At 38.9% G+C, this 14,826-nt stretch overlaps 1 protein-coding gene across 4 annotated transcripts in view; it reads right to left on the minus strand.

Moving 5' to 3' along the window:
• The window catches only part of OSBPL1A (oxysterol binding protein like 1A), a 185,867-nt gene that overhangs the window by 127,849 nt on the left and 43,192 nt on the right, over nucleotides 1–14,826 (minus strand). For 3 of the 4 annotated variants that reach the window (XM_073631484.1, XM_073631485.1, XM_073631487.1), the window contains 8 exons: nucleotides 12,296–12,440; nucleotides 8,340–8,407; nucleotides 7,837–7,881; nucleotides 3,827–3,859; nucleotides 2,831–2,904; nucleotides 2,608–2,671; nucleotides 1,412–1,510; nucleotides 1,081–1,203 (listed from right to left, as the gene is read on the minus strand). In XM_073631484.1, the coding sequence (XP_073487585.1) occupies nucleotides 1,081–1,203; nucleotides 1,412–1,510; nucleotides 2,608–2,671; nucleotides 2,831–2,904; nucleotides 3,827–3,859; nucleotides 7,837–7,881; nucleotides 8,340–8,407; nucleotides 12,296–12,440 (651 nt within the window). The remainder of the gene's footprint in view (nucleotides 1–1,080; nucleotides 1,204–1,411; nucleotides 1,511–2,607; nucleotides 2,672–2,830; nucleotides 2,905–3,826; nucleotides 3,860–7,836; nucleotides 7,882–8,339; nucleotides 8,408–12,295; nucleotides 12,441–14,826) is intronic. The other variant, XM_073631486.1, reaches the window with a different exon arrangement.

A 14,826-nucleotide genomic window follows, 5' to 3' on the forward strand; every position in this document is an offset into this window, starting at 1 on the left:
GGAGGAGAGCCCATTCCTTTCCACCACATTTCTATCCCAAAAAGGTGCTCTTAAACTGTATATATGTCAACATTTTTTTCTAGTTTTAGATAAAATGGAGAAGGAGAATCCTGTTGTGTTTTTACTGCTATCCAGAGCTCCGTTAGAGAGATTTACCCTCAGTCCCGCTGACAACTCTTTTACCAGACAGGAAGTGAGGGAGAATTTGCACCAGAAACTGAGTTCCAGCCTCCTACTACTTTATATATGGAAACCAAACTGAGTTTTTGAATAGAAAACTGCACCACAACTGTGAGCCTTTGGCTCGTGGTTGTAGTGAGGCCACACTCACTTGAATAAGTCTCTTTTGGTGGCACTCAACAGGGGGCATCATTTTTGCCATGGCCCACTGCAAAGCTACACAAACACCCCTGTGTGTACAGGACTGTCAGGTCAATATTAAATTATGAGACAGGTGTGGTGGGTAGTAGAAGAGCTTTAAAAACACTCTTCAACCACTACATTTCAATGCAAGTTCAAACTTAGAGAGTTCCATTTATTTCCTGCCTGGTAAAACATTGTCAGCAGGACAGGCAGTGAGGCAAAATCTTTCTAAAGGAGTCACAGACAGCAGTAAAACCTGACAGAGGTCCTGACCCTTCCCTGCTCTATCCAAAAGTAAGAAAATAAAATATGGATGGACATACACTTTAATTATCTTTCTGCTTTGGATAATCCAGAAGAAAGAAAGAAAAATAGAAGCTTCATTCCATATAAAATCTCGAGCAGCATACTTAGTTTGCTCTTTATTTTTAAACGCTTTTCAGGCAAAATGATCACCTTCTAACAATTAAAGAAAAAACATAACAAGAAAACTTTCAGGATATCAACTTACATTTAATAATTTTGCAAGATTAAACCTAAAGATCTAGGACATAATCTACAAATCATGCTTGAGAATTACAATTTAAAAGCCACGGGTATTCTCTCCACAATGAAAGGATCAAATATACCATCTAGCGTTCAGAAGTAGTACTGCAGAAGACAAGCACACTTTGCAAGGCAAATAAGCATTAATTAACAATTTACAATTGGAATTACCTCTAGTGACTCCTTTATGTCTTCAACTAACACAATGTCTTCATCTTCATCATCACTGAGCTGGTCTTGCGAGCAGTAATGAGTGCTATAAGCAGAGTGTTCCTCAATGGCAGCCAGCCAGTTCTGGAGGACAAAACATAACCCCCCCTATTAATAATAATTACTTTGCTAAAGAATCATTTTCAAGCCTTACAGATAAGAATTAAATGAGGGCTGTATTGCCATAAAAGGTTTCATGTGCTAAAATATTCTAAAAGATGAAGTCGGTTGAAAAAATTAAAATAAAAAATGTATGTAAGTGGCAATTTAAAATGTCTGCAATTTAGCTTACCTCTCTTGTGTGCCTCGGATTTTTGGGCAAGACTTTGAAGTAATGAATGCTATCATCAAAGCATTTTACAGTAAAAGATGAATTATCTGTGGATTTAACCTTGAAGGGAAAAAAAATATTAAAAATATTAAACGTTTGCAAAAAGGTATAACTAAGAGTTATTTACATGCTGAGCCCAGAATATCTTAATCCCAAACCCCATTTGCATGGGAAGCATACAGTGGGAAGAGGACAATATAATAAATTATAAGAATATCAGTCAGGTGTTGGCCATATACATAGGCATCACAGATATTTTATTGGCTTTCCTTCCCCCTAGTGCAGTACTGCATTCATCTGCTGCCCTATCCCAGAAAGAAGGTCTCTGGGCACACTACAGATGTCTGCATCACAGATGTTCATGTGTACCAACATCTGCAGCCATCCCTGTAAAATGTATATTTAAATTTCTGATACCCAGTAAGGAAGTGAAATAAAAAAACAAAAAACAAAAAAAAACAAAAAAACACAAACACAAAACACAACCCACAAAAAGAATACCACCATATATACATAATCCTATACCCGCAGTTGATTCAGAGGAAGGCAGGGACATCCAAAAAAAAAAAAAATCGTTCCCGACTATAAAGATCAGTATCCAGTTATATTTTGTGCATTTAGGAAAGAATGCAGGCCTTTTTTAAAAACAATATACTGAACTACCCAACTACAAGCTACATCCATAAGCACTTAAAATGTTGTCTGTGTCTAATGATAGACTTGTGTGCTGGAACAATCCAGCACTACACAGCTAGGAAAAACAAAATTAAAAAAAAAAAAAAAAAAAAAGTGTCAAAATATATTCTGGGCAAACGGCATGTCAATACAGCTGTCATTCCACCATAATGCCTTGGCAAAATAACCGATTAGCTTTTGTGTGGCTGTAATCATCAATAGCAATTAATACATCGTTTATAATTAGCATTAGGTGTCATCTAGCAGCACACACCGAAAGCAACTGTAAATCCCAAATCACATTTAACAGGATACAATGAATGATCAAGTTCATGCATAGTTATTGTTAAATATGCATTTTTTTCTTTAACTTTGTAGTGTACACAGGTTTCATGAGTTGTGATCAGCAAGTTTCTAGGACACCGTATGTTATATTTTTAAAAAATGATTAAAATGAATACTGAACTTCACTCAGTTCCTACCGTGCAGATGGCTTGTGTCAAGTGTTTACAACCCTTTCGATAAGAATTGTCTAGTGTATCTGACCTGCAAAAAAAAGATTTAAAAAAAATGCAAGTTACATAAATCTCTGATTTGAAATTAAAAAATAGAAAACATTTTTGAAATAAATAAAATGCTTCAGTTGTAGTTACTGTACATCAATGCAAAAGTTACAGAAATAAAACAATGTAGTCAAATACTCACTGTTTTTGGTACCAAGAAATAACACCCTGCTCCAAAACCACCCAGAAAGGTTTCCAGCCAAAAAAACGTGAGCTCTGAAATACAAGGTTGGCAACATAGTAATACATATTAGATATAGCACATGTATACAAGTATAACACATCTGCAAAAAGAGGGCATAGCTACAGCGTGCACAATTATTAGTCAAGTTGTATTTTGCCCTCTGTCAATCCAAAATGTTAAACCTCAAACTTGAATATTTAAGAAAGTAAAAGTGAGGTTTTGGCTTTCTTAGGAGAATATCTACGTGTGCAGAATTCTGCAACTGAATAAGAAACAAAAAAACTTTCTTATCTCACTTGCTTAAAAACACAAACAACTTAAAATTTACAAATAAACATTTCTGACATAAAAAAAAAAAAAAATTTTTTTAAAATGACAGTCATAGCCAAAAATATTGGCACCCCACCACTTCGCCCAGAAAATTGTTGCAATTAAAAATGTTTAGGGATTCTCATGTTGATTTCTTTTGTTTGTATTGGTATGACACAAAAAGTAGTGAAACAAAAAGCTAAATCTGACACATTCCACACAAAACTCCAAAAATGGACTGGTCACAATTATGGTCACCTTCTCAAAAATGTAAGAAATAATTGTATTCCAAGTGTGTGATGCTCCTATAATTTGCAATTAAACCTGTAACAATGAACAGGTGCTGACAATATAGAAGTCACCAGCAACCAGTTAAAAAGGTGAGAAATTTACTCTGTTGTGTGTCCCTGTGTGGCACATGGAGCACGGAAAAGAGAAAGAGCAGCAAAGAATTGTCTGAGGATTTGAGAACAAAAATTTTGGAAAAGCATGGACAATCTCAAGGTTACAAGTCAATCTCCAGAGATCTTAATGTTCCTGTGTCCATTGTGCGCCACATTGTCAGGAAATTTACAGCCCATTGCACTGTAGTTAATCTCCCTGGACAAAAGAGAAAAAAAATGAACAAAGTTTGCTAAAACTTACCGGAAGAAGCCAAAATCTTTTTGGAAGAATGTGCTGTGGACAGATGAAACAAAAATTACAGCTTTTTGGTAAAGCCCATCATTCTACTGTTTTCAGAAAAAGAAACAAGGCCTTTAAAAGAAAACAATAGTGTCTCTAAAGTCAAACATTGTGGAGGTTCACTGATGTTTTGGGGTTGCTTTGCTCCTTCAGGCACTGGATGCCTTGACCGTGTGCATGAAATTTAAAAAAAAAAAATCTGAATATGTGATGACAATTTGTGATAAAAAACAAAAAAAAACAAAAAACAAACAATCCTCAAAAACAGCCCATATAAAAATCATAGGGTGTTTCTCTTTTGATTACTCATATAAAGTCCCCACTTGTGCAACAAAGAAGGTGATGCTTCTCAAAATGATTCAGCTAGAGAAGACATGCAGACCCATAGGCTCCCAAAATGTTCAGTGAAGTAAGAAGTGGCTGCTTACCAAAAGTAATTGGCTTGCACATGAATGAAAAGCCAAACACGCTATAATAATAAACCCCAAACAAATCCACACTTATTGGAACAGCTCCTGATACCCTCAGTTCCTCGACTCCACTCTCAATTCTTAGATGTGATTGCTGTTTAGTTTTCTTTTTTTTATACTATATAGGAGCTGCTACACTGTGGGGATTAAAGGGTGGCTGAGAGGCAAACAAGAAGAATAAAAGTTTGAGAGGAGTGCTTGTTCCTTTGAAAAACGAGTGTCTAAAAACACAAAAAACTAAACAACCACCACATCTAAGAATTGAGAGTGGAGTCGAGGAGCTGAGGGTATCAGGAGCTGTTCCAACGAGTGTGGATTCATTTGGGATTTATCCCCTATAGCGCGTTTGGCTTTTCATTCATTTGAAAGCCAACGACTTTTGGTAAGCAGTCCCTTTTTACCTTCACTTCAGTGACATTTTGAGAGCCTTTGGGTCTGCATATCTTATCGGAATCATTATGTGAAGCATAACCTTCTTTGTTACAGACTTGTGGATTTATTAATTTTTAGTTTACTCATATAAAAACACCCTATGATTTTATTGCCATTTGTCATCACATATTATTTGTATTGTTTTCTGTTTATTTCTCACTTACTAATATCATCACTTTGTTTGTATTCTATTGATTAGGTCGGTATCTATTGACCTGAGCCAGCAGCTGTCTTCAAACTTTTTTGCAATGTTTTTGGTCTATTGAGGACACACTTGTTTTGTGAAATCTGAAGACTACCAAAGAATTCTGGGGTGCAATGTATGACCTTGTAGCAGGACAATGACCCAAAAGCGCATGTCAAAAAGCACCCAGAAATGGTTTAAAGTGGGTGTAAACCCGATTCATTAAATTTGAGCTGGGCACATGCATCTGTAGTGTTTTTTTTTTTTATCTATCTTCAAAGCCCTATGTCCCTTAGCTTTTGTCCTGCTCCTTTCCTCTGTTACATTGTAGGCGAGGTTGAAAAAAAAAAAAAAAAAAAGACAGTCCATCAAGTCCAATCTGTGTGTGTGTGATTATATGTCAGTATTACATTGTATATCCCTGTAGGTTGTGGTCGTTCAGATGCTTATCTAATAGTTTTTTTGAAACCATCGATGCTCCCCGCTGATACCACAGCCTGTGGAAGGGAATTTCACATCCTTGCCGCTCTTACAGTAAAGAACCCTCTACGTAGTTGAAGGTTAAACCTCTTTTCTTCTAAATCAGCCTGATAACATTTGACAAGCTCTCCAAGACGGGAGACAGATGTGTGTGTTGGGGAGGTTGCTATAAATAGAATAGCAGACTGCTAAACTATTCACAGGCATGCTCTGCATGTGTGGGGAGGGGGTGTGTGCCTTTACTCCAATCAGCGGTCTCACAGTGTCTACCAATAATCCACTCCTACAGTTAAATCAGGACGTGAAAAATCTAACAGGACGTGCACTTTCTAAAAACAGTATATAAAAAGGTGAAGACAGCAGATATAGATGTAAAACTTATGTAGGGAGATTTGTTTCATCCCTGTGCATCATCTGAAGCTATTCACTTCACTGAGTATATGTGAGGGTTTACATCCACTTTAAGACAAAGCGATGGAGAGTACTGAACCGGCCAGCAATGAGTTCAGATTTAAATCCCATAGAGCACCTGTGGAGAGATCTCAAAACAACAGTTGGGAAAAGGAACCCTTCCAATCTGAGAGACCAGGAGCAGTTGGAGAAAGAAGAGTGATCCAAAATTCTAGTAGAGAGGTATAAGAAACTTATTGATGGTTACAGGAAGCAATTTCAGTTTTTATTACCAAGATGCGCTACGGAATATTAAAACTGAGGGTGCCAATAATGTTGTCCAGTCCATTTTTGGAATTTTGCATGGAACCTGTCGGATTTGGCTTTTTGTTTCTCCACTTTTTGTGTCATACCAATACAAACAAAATAAATAAAACATGAGAATGCCTAAACATTTGTAATTGCAACAATTTTCTGGGCGAAGTGGTGCATTATCTGACAGAAATGCCAATATTTTTGGCCATGACTGTAAGCCTTCCATTCATGGAGTTTGTCAGTTTTGTGATCTGTTGAACATACACTTTTTGTGCAACAGCAACCACAGCCTCCCATATACTGTTCAGAGAGGTGTACCGTTTACCTTCACCGTAAATCTCCCGTTTAAGAAGGGCCCACAAGTCTCAATAGGGTTTAGGTCAGGTGAGGAAGGGGGCCATGTCATTATTCTTTCAATCTTTAAAGGCCTTTACTGGCTAGCCACGAGTACTTTGATTCATGCAATAGAGCATTGTTCTGCATAAATATCATGGTCTTGCAGAATTTTTCGTGTACCACTGCTTGAAGAAAAGTGCCTTCTAAAATCTGGCAGTAGGTTTGGGCATCGACTTTAAGTCCATCTTCAACCCGAAAAGGTCCCACTAGCTCATCTTTAATAATACCAGCCCATACCAGTACCCCACCTTCACCTTGCTGGCATCGAAGTGGCCATTACTGATCCAGCCACAGGCCCATCCATCTGGTCCCATCAAGTCACTTTCATCTCATCAGTCCATAAAACCTTTGAAAAAACCTGTCTTCGGTTATTTCTTGGCCCAGTTTTGACGTTTCAACTTACGTGCCTTGTTCAGAGGTGGTCGGGTTTCAGCCTCCCTTACCTTGGCCATGTCTTTGAGCACTTGACACCTTGTACTTCTGGGCACTCCAGGTAGGCTGCAGTTCTAGAATATGACAGCACTTGAGGATAATGGGTTCCTGGTAGCTACATGTTTGATTCTCCTCAAATCTTTGGCAGTTAATTTGTGTCTTTTTTCTCAACACGTTTCTTGTGACCCCGCTGACTATTTGCAACAAACATTTGATGGTTCTGTGATCACATCCCAATATCTTAGCAATTTCAAGAGTGCTGCATCCCTCTGAAAGACTTTTTAAAATGTTTGACTTTTCAGAGTCAATTAAATCATATTTTTGGCCTTTTGCCTGAGGAAAAGAAGCTGTCTAATAATTATGAAAACCTTGATATAGGGTGTTGATCTCCTTAGGCAACACCCTCCCTCATTCCACAAATACACATCACCTGATATGCTTAAATACAATAAGCATTCAAGTTTATACAGCTTGGCGTTGGACAATAGGTTATAAAAATGACGATGTGGTCAAAATACTCACTTGCCTAATAATTGTGCACACGATGTATAGCTAGAAAACTGACCACGGTGTGTTTTCCTCCTTATCATGATCAGTTTTTAATAGGAAAGCAGAGGGACTGGCAGGAACACCAGGGATTTCACACAAAAGGAAACAATACAAAAGAGAACAGGATACTTTTTCGTACAAGTACATGGTATAGCAGGCACATATCAGGAATATATGTGGATAAGGTGAGCACTATGTAGGTTAGCTGCTGATATGTGGCACAAAGGAAAAGAAGTTGGGTCAATGACACACAGCTGTATGTATTACATGTCATACTCTTTACTTGTTTACATACTCTAATTCAAATATGGAAGGAAAATTACCTTGCATAGCGGACCTTCAAATCTTTGGAGTTTTTTTGCAATATACTGAAAATTAAAACATGATCCATTAAAACGTAACATAATTAAAGTGAACCTAGACAATTCAAAATGACCCTATGCATAAAAAAAATACATAACAAGTTTACTTCAAAGGAAACTAGATGTAATACGAATTTGTTAGAAAAGGCAGATCCAGCAATTTAGGTTGTATAAATATTTGTAAATCTCAAAATTTTCCTGCAAATATTGAGCTTGGCCCCTTTTCATTGTTTCCTTAAAGTCATGTGTGTCCTCATTCACCCAGCAGCATGAAAAAAGAGACTTGGATAGGGCCAAAGTAAATTTTTACAGACAAAAATCAAGAATTAAACCACCTGTACTATCTGAACCACTGATCACTTTGGCATGTGTTTCACACTGGAGATACCCCTGCATATGGGTCACAGTTTGAGTTGGCCAGGTTTGATACGTTTAATGTTGTGTACATATAACAATGTTCTCACCTTTCCAGCCTTGGTTTGTAAGGTCCGCTTTATTTCAATATGCTGTGCAAGGTCTACTGGCGTTTGGTCTGGAATCGCATAAAGTCATAAATGATTATACAAGTAATAAAAACAGTTTACAATTTGTTTTTTTTTGTTTTTTGGTGGTAACTTGGGTCACGTATGAATAGGGATGGGCCGAACACCCCCTGGTTTGGGTCGCACCAGAACATGCGAACGGACAAAAAATTTGTGCAAACCCTATTAACCACCTCAATACAGTGCACTTACACCGCCTTCCTGCCCAGACCAATTTTCAGCTTTCAGCGCTCTCACAGTTTGAATGACAATTACTCAGTCATGCAATACTGTACCCATATGAAAAACGAAATACCCAAATGAAACCTGTGTCCTTTTTTTCACACAAATAGAGCTTTCTTTTATTTAATCACTAGTGGGTTTTTTATTTTTTGTGCTATAAATAAAATAAAAAAAAACAAAAAAAAAAAACGTAAATTTTGTGAAAAAAATGCCTCTTTGTTTCTGCCATAAAATTTTGCTAATTAGTCATTTTTCTTCATAAATTGTGACAAAAATTTATACTGCTACATATCTTTGGTAAAAATTACCCAAATTAGTGTATATTATTTGGTCTTTGTGAAAGTTATGGAGTCTACAAAATATGGCGCCAATCACTGAAAATTCATCACATCTGATCAGGCCTTCAGTACATCAGGTGTATCTCATTTCTTGAGACACTAACAAGTCAGGAAAGTACAAATACCCCCAAAATGACCCCTTTTTAGAAAGTAGACATTCCAAGGTATTAAGTAAGTAGCATGGTGAGTTTTTTTAAGTTGTAATTTTTTTCCCACAATTCTTTGCAAAATGAAGATTTTTTTTTTTTTTTTTTTTTTTTTTTACACAATTGTCATATTATCAGGTTATTTCTCACACACAGCATATGCATACAACAAATTACACCCCAAAATACATTCTGCTACTCTTCCCAAGTATGGCGATACCACATGTGTGAGACTTTTACACAGCCTGGCCACATATAAAGGACCAACACTGAAGTAGCACCTTCAGGTGTTCTACGAGCATAAATGACATCTCTCCGTGACACGCTGTCCACCGAAGGAACAGGGATGCGTGCTCACGATAGCGCGCATTCCCTGTTTAAATGGAGGGACGTTATATGATGCCCTCCCAGAACAAGGGCCGCACCGCCTGGCCGTCATATGACAGCCGGCGGGCAGCTAGCGGTTAAATTCTATAGGACACGAACATGAAAAAATCAAAAGTGCTCATTTTAAAGGCTTATGTGCAAGTTATTGCCATAAAAAGGTGTATGTGGAACCGGGTACTGCCCTAGGGGACACGTATCAATGCAAAAAATAAAAAAAAAAAAGTTTAAAAAAAACAAACATTTTTTCAGGAGCAGTGATTTTAATGCTGCTTAAAGTGAAATAAAAATGAAATATTCCTTTAAACATTGTGCCTGGGGGTCCCCTTAGTCTGCCTGTAAAGTGGAGCATCTGTGTGATGTGTATTACTGTGCCGCAGCAAAATTAAATTTCTAAAAGGACAAAATGTCATTTAAAATTGCTCGCGGCTGCAATATATTGTGGGATTCCGGCAATATAGATAAAAAGAAAAAAACAAAACTGCATGGGTCCCCCCCCCCCATCCACACCAAAATGTAAAAGAGAAAAAAAAAATATTGGCGTGAGGGTCCTCCCCAAAAATCCATATCAGACCCTTATCTGAGCAAAAGGGGGGAGGGGGGGTCAGATGACAACGAGCGAACGTCCCCCCTTCCTCCTGAACCATACTAGGCTGCTTGCCCTCAACGTGGGGAGGGTGCTTTTGGGTCCTCCCCAAAGCACCTTGTCCCCACAACTCTGGCCATTGGTGGTGGGGGTCTGCGGGTGGGGGGCTTATTGGAATCTGGAAGCCCCCTTTAACGGTGGGGCCCCCCAGATCCCACCCCCACCTATGTGAATGGGTAATTGGGTACATTGTACTCCATGACGTTTTTTTTTAGTTCTGTCATAGGGTTCCCCTTAACCACTTCAATACACTGTATGCACTAATAAAAAAAAAATATATAAATATATATATATATATATATATATATATATATATATATATATATATATATATATATATATATATATATATATATATATATATATATATATATATATATATATATTTTTTTTTTTTTTTTTAATTATACACACACATACATACACACGTATGTATTGGTGCTGCACGATTAATCGTTAAGAATCAAAATCGCAATCCCTTCTTCCCTTTTTCCCCTTCCCGATCTTCAAAACAGCATGTCACAATCTTTCTAACAAGTGCAGAGAGTTTTCACTGCTGGAAAAAAAAAAAAAAAATTCAGGCAGCCTGTCAAGTTTTATTACAACACCTGAATAAGTAGAAACACCGTATCTTTTTGTTCTTTTATCAAAGGTAAGAACTCCGCGTGTAGATGAGGGAAGTTTAACCATTTAAAGACCAAAACTTTTCTGACATTTGTTGCTTACAAGTAAAAATCATTATTTTCTGCTAGAAAATTACTGTGAGCACCCAAACATGAGATTATATATATATTTTTTTTAGCAGATCCTAGAGAATAAAATGGTGGTTGTTGCAATATTTTAATATTTTATGTCACACCGTATTTGCGCAGCGGTTTTTCAAACACAATTTTTTTGGATAAAATACACTTTAATTAAACAAAAAAAAAACTAAACAGTAAAGTTAGCCCAATATTTTTTGTATAATGTGAAAGAAGATGTTACACGGCAAGAATCGTGATCTTTATTCTAAGCACAAAAAAAAAAAAAATTGTGATTCTTATTTTAGCCAGAATTGTGCAGCTCTAGTATGTATGTGTAATATAATTTTTAAAATACTGCCTGTACTGTAATATATATATCTATCACAGCACTAATTAACCTGCCTTTAGCCAACGTTCTCTCAATTATTATAAGAACACTATATACAGCCGCTGTGTAAGCGGCATTATATAGTGTGGGGCGTGGACTGAGCCATGATTGGCTAAAGGCACCCTGCCTTTGGCCGATCATAGCTCTCGCAGCAGAGTACGCTGTGATTGGCCAAAGCATGCACCTGACCTGCATGCTTCGGCCAATCACAGCGCGCTCTGCTCATCAGATATCAATGCACTGTGATCTTGCAGTGCATTATAGGGCGTTCTGCGGTGGTAGAATTTGCCGCGATCGTCCCATAATGTTCGGTATTCAGCGGGTGGCTGAACACCTGTTCGACTTGAACAAGAAAACATTTGCATTTTGCCGTGTTTCAGGTGCGTTTTGTATTTGGCATGCCCCTGTGAAATAAGTCAGTCACTCATAACACACCAAAAACACAACTGCTGTGCTTCTTTTTATGCATTTTCCATTAATTTCAATAGAAGGCTGCGGTTTTTGCACACCAAAGATTCAGCATGCTGGACTTTTCAAAATGCAAGTCCCATAGGATTTAAAGGGAAATATTTTTATTAACACAGCAAAACATGCTTTTGTGTGAAAGGGTCCTAAGAATACGAAACTACAGCTGCAGTATTGCTGGCCTCACCTGGCAAATGTCAGGCAATTTAGTTTGGTTTTCATTTGCAAAATCAAGCCAACCTACTAGCAACACCGATCATTTGAAGGTGTGGACAAAAATGTCTGGTTGTAAACTGCATTCATTCACTAAAAGTTGTATGAAAAAGTAATGGCATAAGGCCTGAAAACTGCCACATCAAAGTCAAAGCATACAACATGTTATAGTAATATGTAGTGCCTGCTAACGTGCTGGCTTTCAGTTCTCCTTTACCTGGATCATTTATGTAACCAAACGTTGTACATCTCAATGCCAAATAGTTCAATGTATATCAAGGAAATGACATTCCCATTTGTAGTATTGACAATATATATGTATGGAATACTTACTCTTCTCATTCTTGATATTAATATCCGCTCCACTTTTCAGAAGTTTTAGGGCGCACTTCTTCATGCCGCGATACACAGCACAGTGCAGAGGGGTGTTGCCCATTTGGTCAGTGCAGTTAATGTCAGGTGGCTTAGCTCTGTTTAGCTATAGAGAAAAACAAATCATTTAATAATACTGCAGTTTTAGAATTCTCTTCTATATTTCTTTACACTCACACTAAGCTTTTAAAGCACTCCACTAATTAACGAACAGTCAGCAAAAATTCTGCATCAGTTCAATGACCTGGTTTATTTTTATATAGTTTTTATTTAAAGGATAAGTTCACCCTAAAAACAGATGGAACGTGTAACATGTTGCTAAAGGTGAACTTAACCTGGGAGGAAGAGGGGCTGTTTGTGTACAACAGGGAGGGGGCCAAAGCCGTGTGTGATAGATATATCTTATAGATATAGAGAGATGATAGATAGATAGATATCTATCTATCCACACACACACACACACACACACACACACACAGAGGTGGTGGTGGTGGGGGGGGGGGGCTGGGGATATATAACAATCAGGAAGCGCGGGTGTGTTACCTGTCACCCGGCTAAAAGGACAGGTGCTGTGATTGGACACCTATAAGGAGGAGGAGAGGAGACGCATGGAGGACACAGCTCGCAGCTGTCACCCGCTGCCCCACCGACATAAGGTAAGTGCCGGGCGGGGGGGGGGGAGGGGGGGGTTCACAGTGACTGCAACTGATGGGCACAGTGAGGCTGGAATGGATGGGCACAGTGAGGCTGCAATTGAAGTTTTTTTCAGAATTTTTCAGTTTGTTTGTGCCCCCCAAAAAATTTTGAGCACCAACCACCACTGTATACAGGGGTGTGTGTATGTGTGTATGGGGGGTTGACATATATACAGGGGTGAGGGGGGCTGACATATATACAAGTGTGTGGGGGGGGCTAGCACATATACAGGTGTGTGTGTGGGGGGGGGGGGGGCTGACAAATGTACAGGTGTGAGAGGGCTGATAAATGTACAGGTGTGTGTGTTTGTGTGTATGGGGGGCTGACATATATACAGGGGTGTTGGGGGCTGACATATATACAAGTGTATGGGGGGGGGGGGGGGGCTAGCACATATACAGGTGTGTGTGTGTGTGTGTGTTGGGGGGGCTGACAAATGTACAGGGGTGTGTGTGTGTGTGTGTGTGTGTGTGTGTGTGTGTGTGGGGCTGACATATATACAGATGTGAGGAAGGCTGACAATATATACAGGATTGAGGGGGGCTGAGTGTGTACAGGTGGGGTGGCCGGTGTGTGGATTCGGTAGGATGGCCCGTGGGCAAGCCCTGGGGAATGTTGGCACAGGCCTAAAGCTGTGTAAGGGGCCCAAAAATTTCTGATGGCTGCCCTGGTCCTCTGACATCATCAAGATTGCTGGAACATGGGGAAACGCCGTCCGCTGGGGGAGTGGAGGATCAGGTAAGTAAAAGAGCTTTTCTAACCCCTAGTCTAAACTAGCAGTTGACCCTTGCAGAGCAGATGGTTTCCTGAAGTTGGGTTTCAATAAAAAAGAAGGGTTAAAATGGATATTAAAATGGAACAATGGCATACCATGGTACACATTCCATGTTAAATAAAGCTCAACTGTACAAACAGATTTAAATTGTTACATTTTTTTCCCTCTCATGTTGGTTTTTGGAATAAACCAAACCTGTAATAACAACTAGGGCCTACTTGGCTTATTTATAAGGCAGTGTAAAAATCAAATAAGCAGCCTGGGAAGTGTTCCGTGAGTATGACCTGTCAGCGTACACACACACACACACACACACACACACACACACACACACACACACACACACACACACACACCTGATCCAGTCCCCTATCCATCCACCTGGAGCTTCACCGAGGAGGCATACAGAGCTGTGGACTAAAGGGTTTATCCTGGGGAACAGACAGGTCTGGTCTGTTGGAGATTAAGCTTTATTGATCCATAGCTGGATCACTAAAAGGTACTATTGGGAACGAGTTGCCATACTGATCCCTGTCGGATTTTACATGTACCCAGGCATTCATGCTGCTGTAATGGTAGCCAATGATTTTGGTGAATTTTGACTTCACACAGTGTTGGTGATCGGACACTTGAGCACTGGTTTACTCTGTTTTTACACAGGCTGATATTCTGCTGTAATGGTAGCCTTCTGTTCTGGTAAGCATTGAATCTGTTTATCATTGGTCACAGGTCATTTGAACACCTTTTTTGGACTCATATCCACGTACCTTGCCATCACTGGAACAAGCTTCTTCGTTTGCTCTATTTTTCACTTACACACTGTGGGACTTTATATAGCGTTACGATAACTGGACTTGTGACACTTTACTAGTATTAGTTGTCATTATATATTGTACCATTATTTGTACTTAAAGCGGAGTTCCTCCCAAAAGTGGAATTTCTACTTTAAGCGCTCCTCGCCCCCTGACATGCCACAATTGGGGGGGGGGGGGGGGGTTATGGGGTACCTTCTTTTTAGTGG

Source organism: Aquarana catesbeiana, linkage group LG05, assembly GCF_042186555.1.
Source record: "Aquarana catesbeiana isolate 2022-GZ linkage group LG05, ASM4218655v1, whole genome shotgun sequence".
In the NCBI taxonomy this organism is placed as follows: domain Eukaryota; kingdom Metazoa; phylum Chordata; class Amphibia; order Anura; family Ranidae; genus Aquarana; species Aquarana catesbeiana.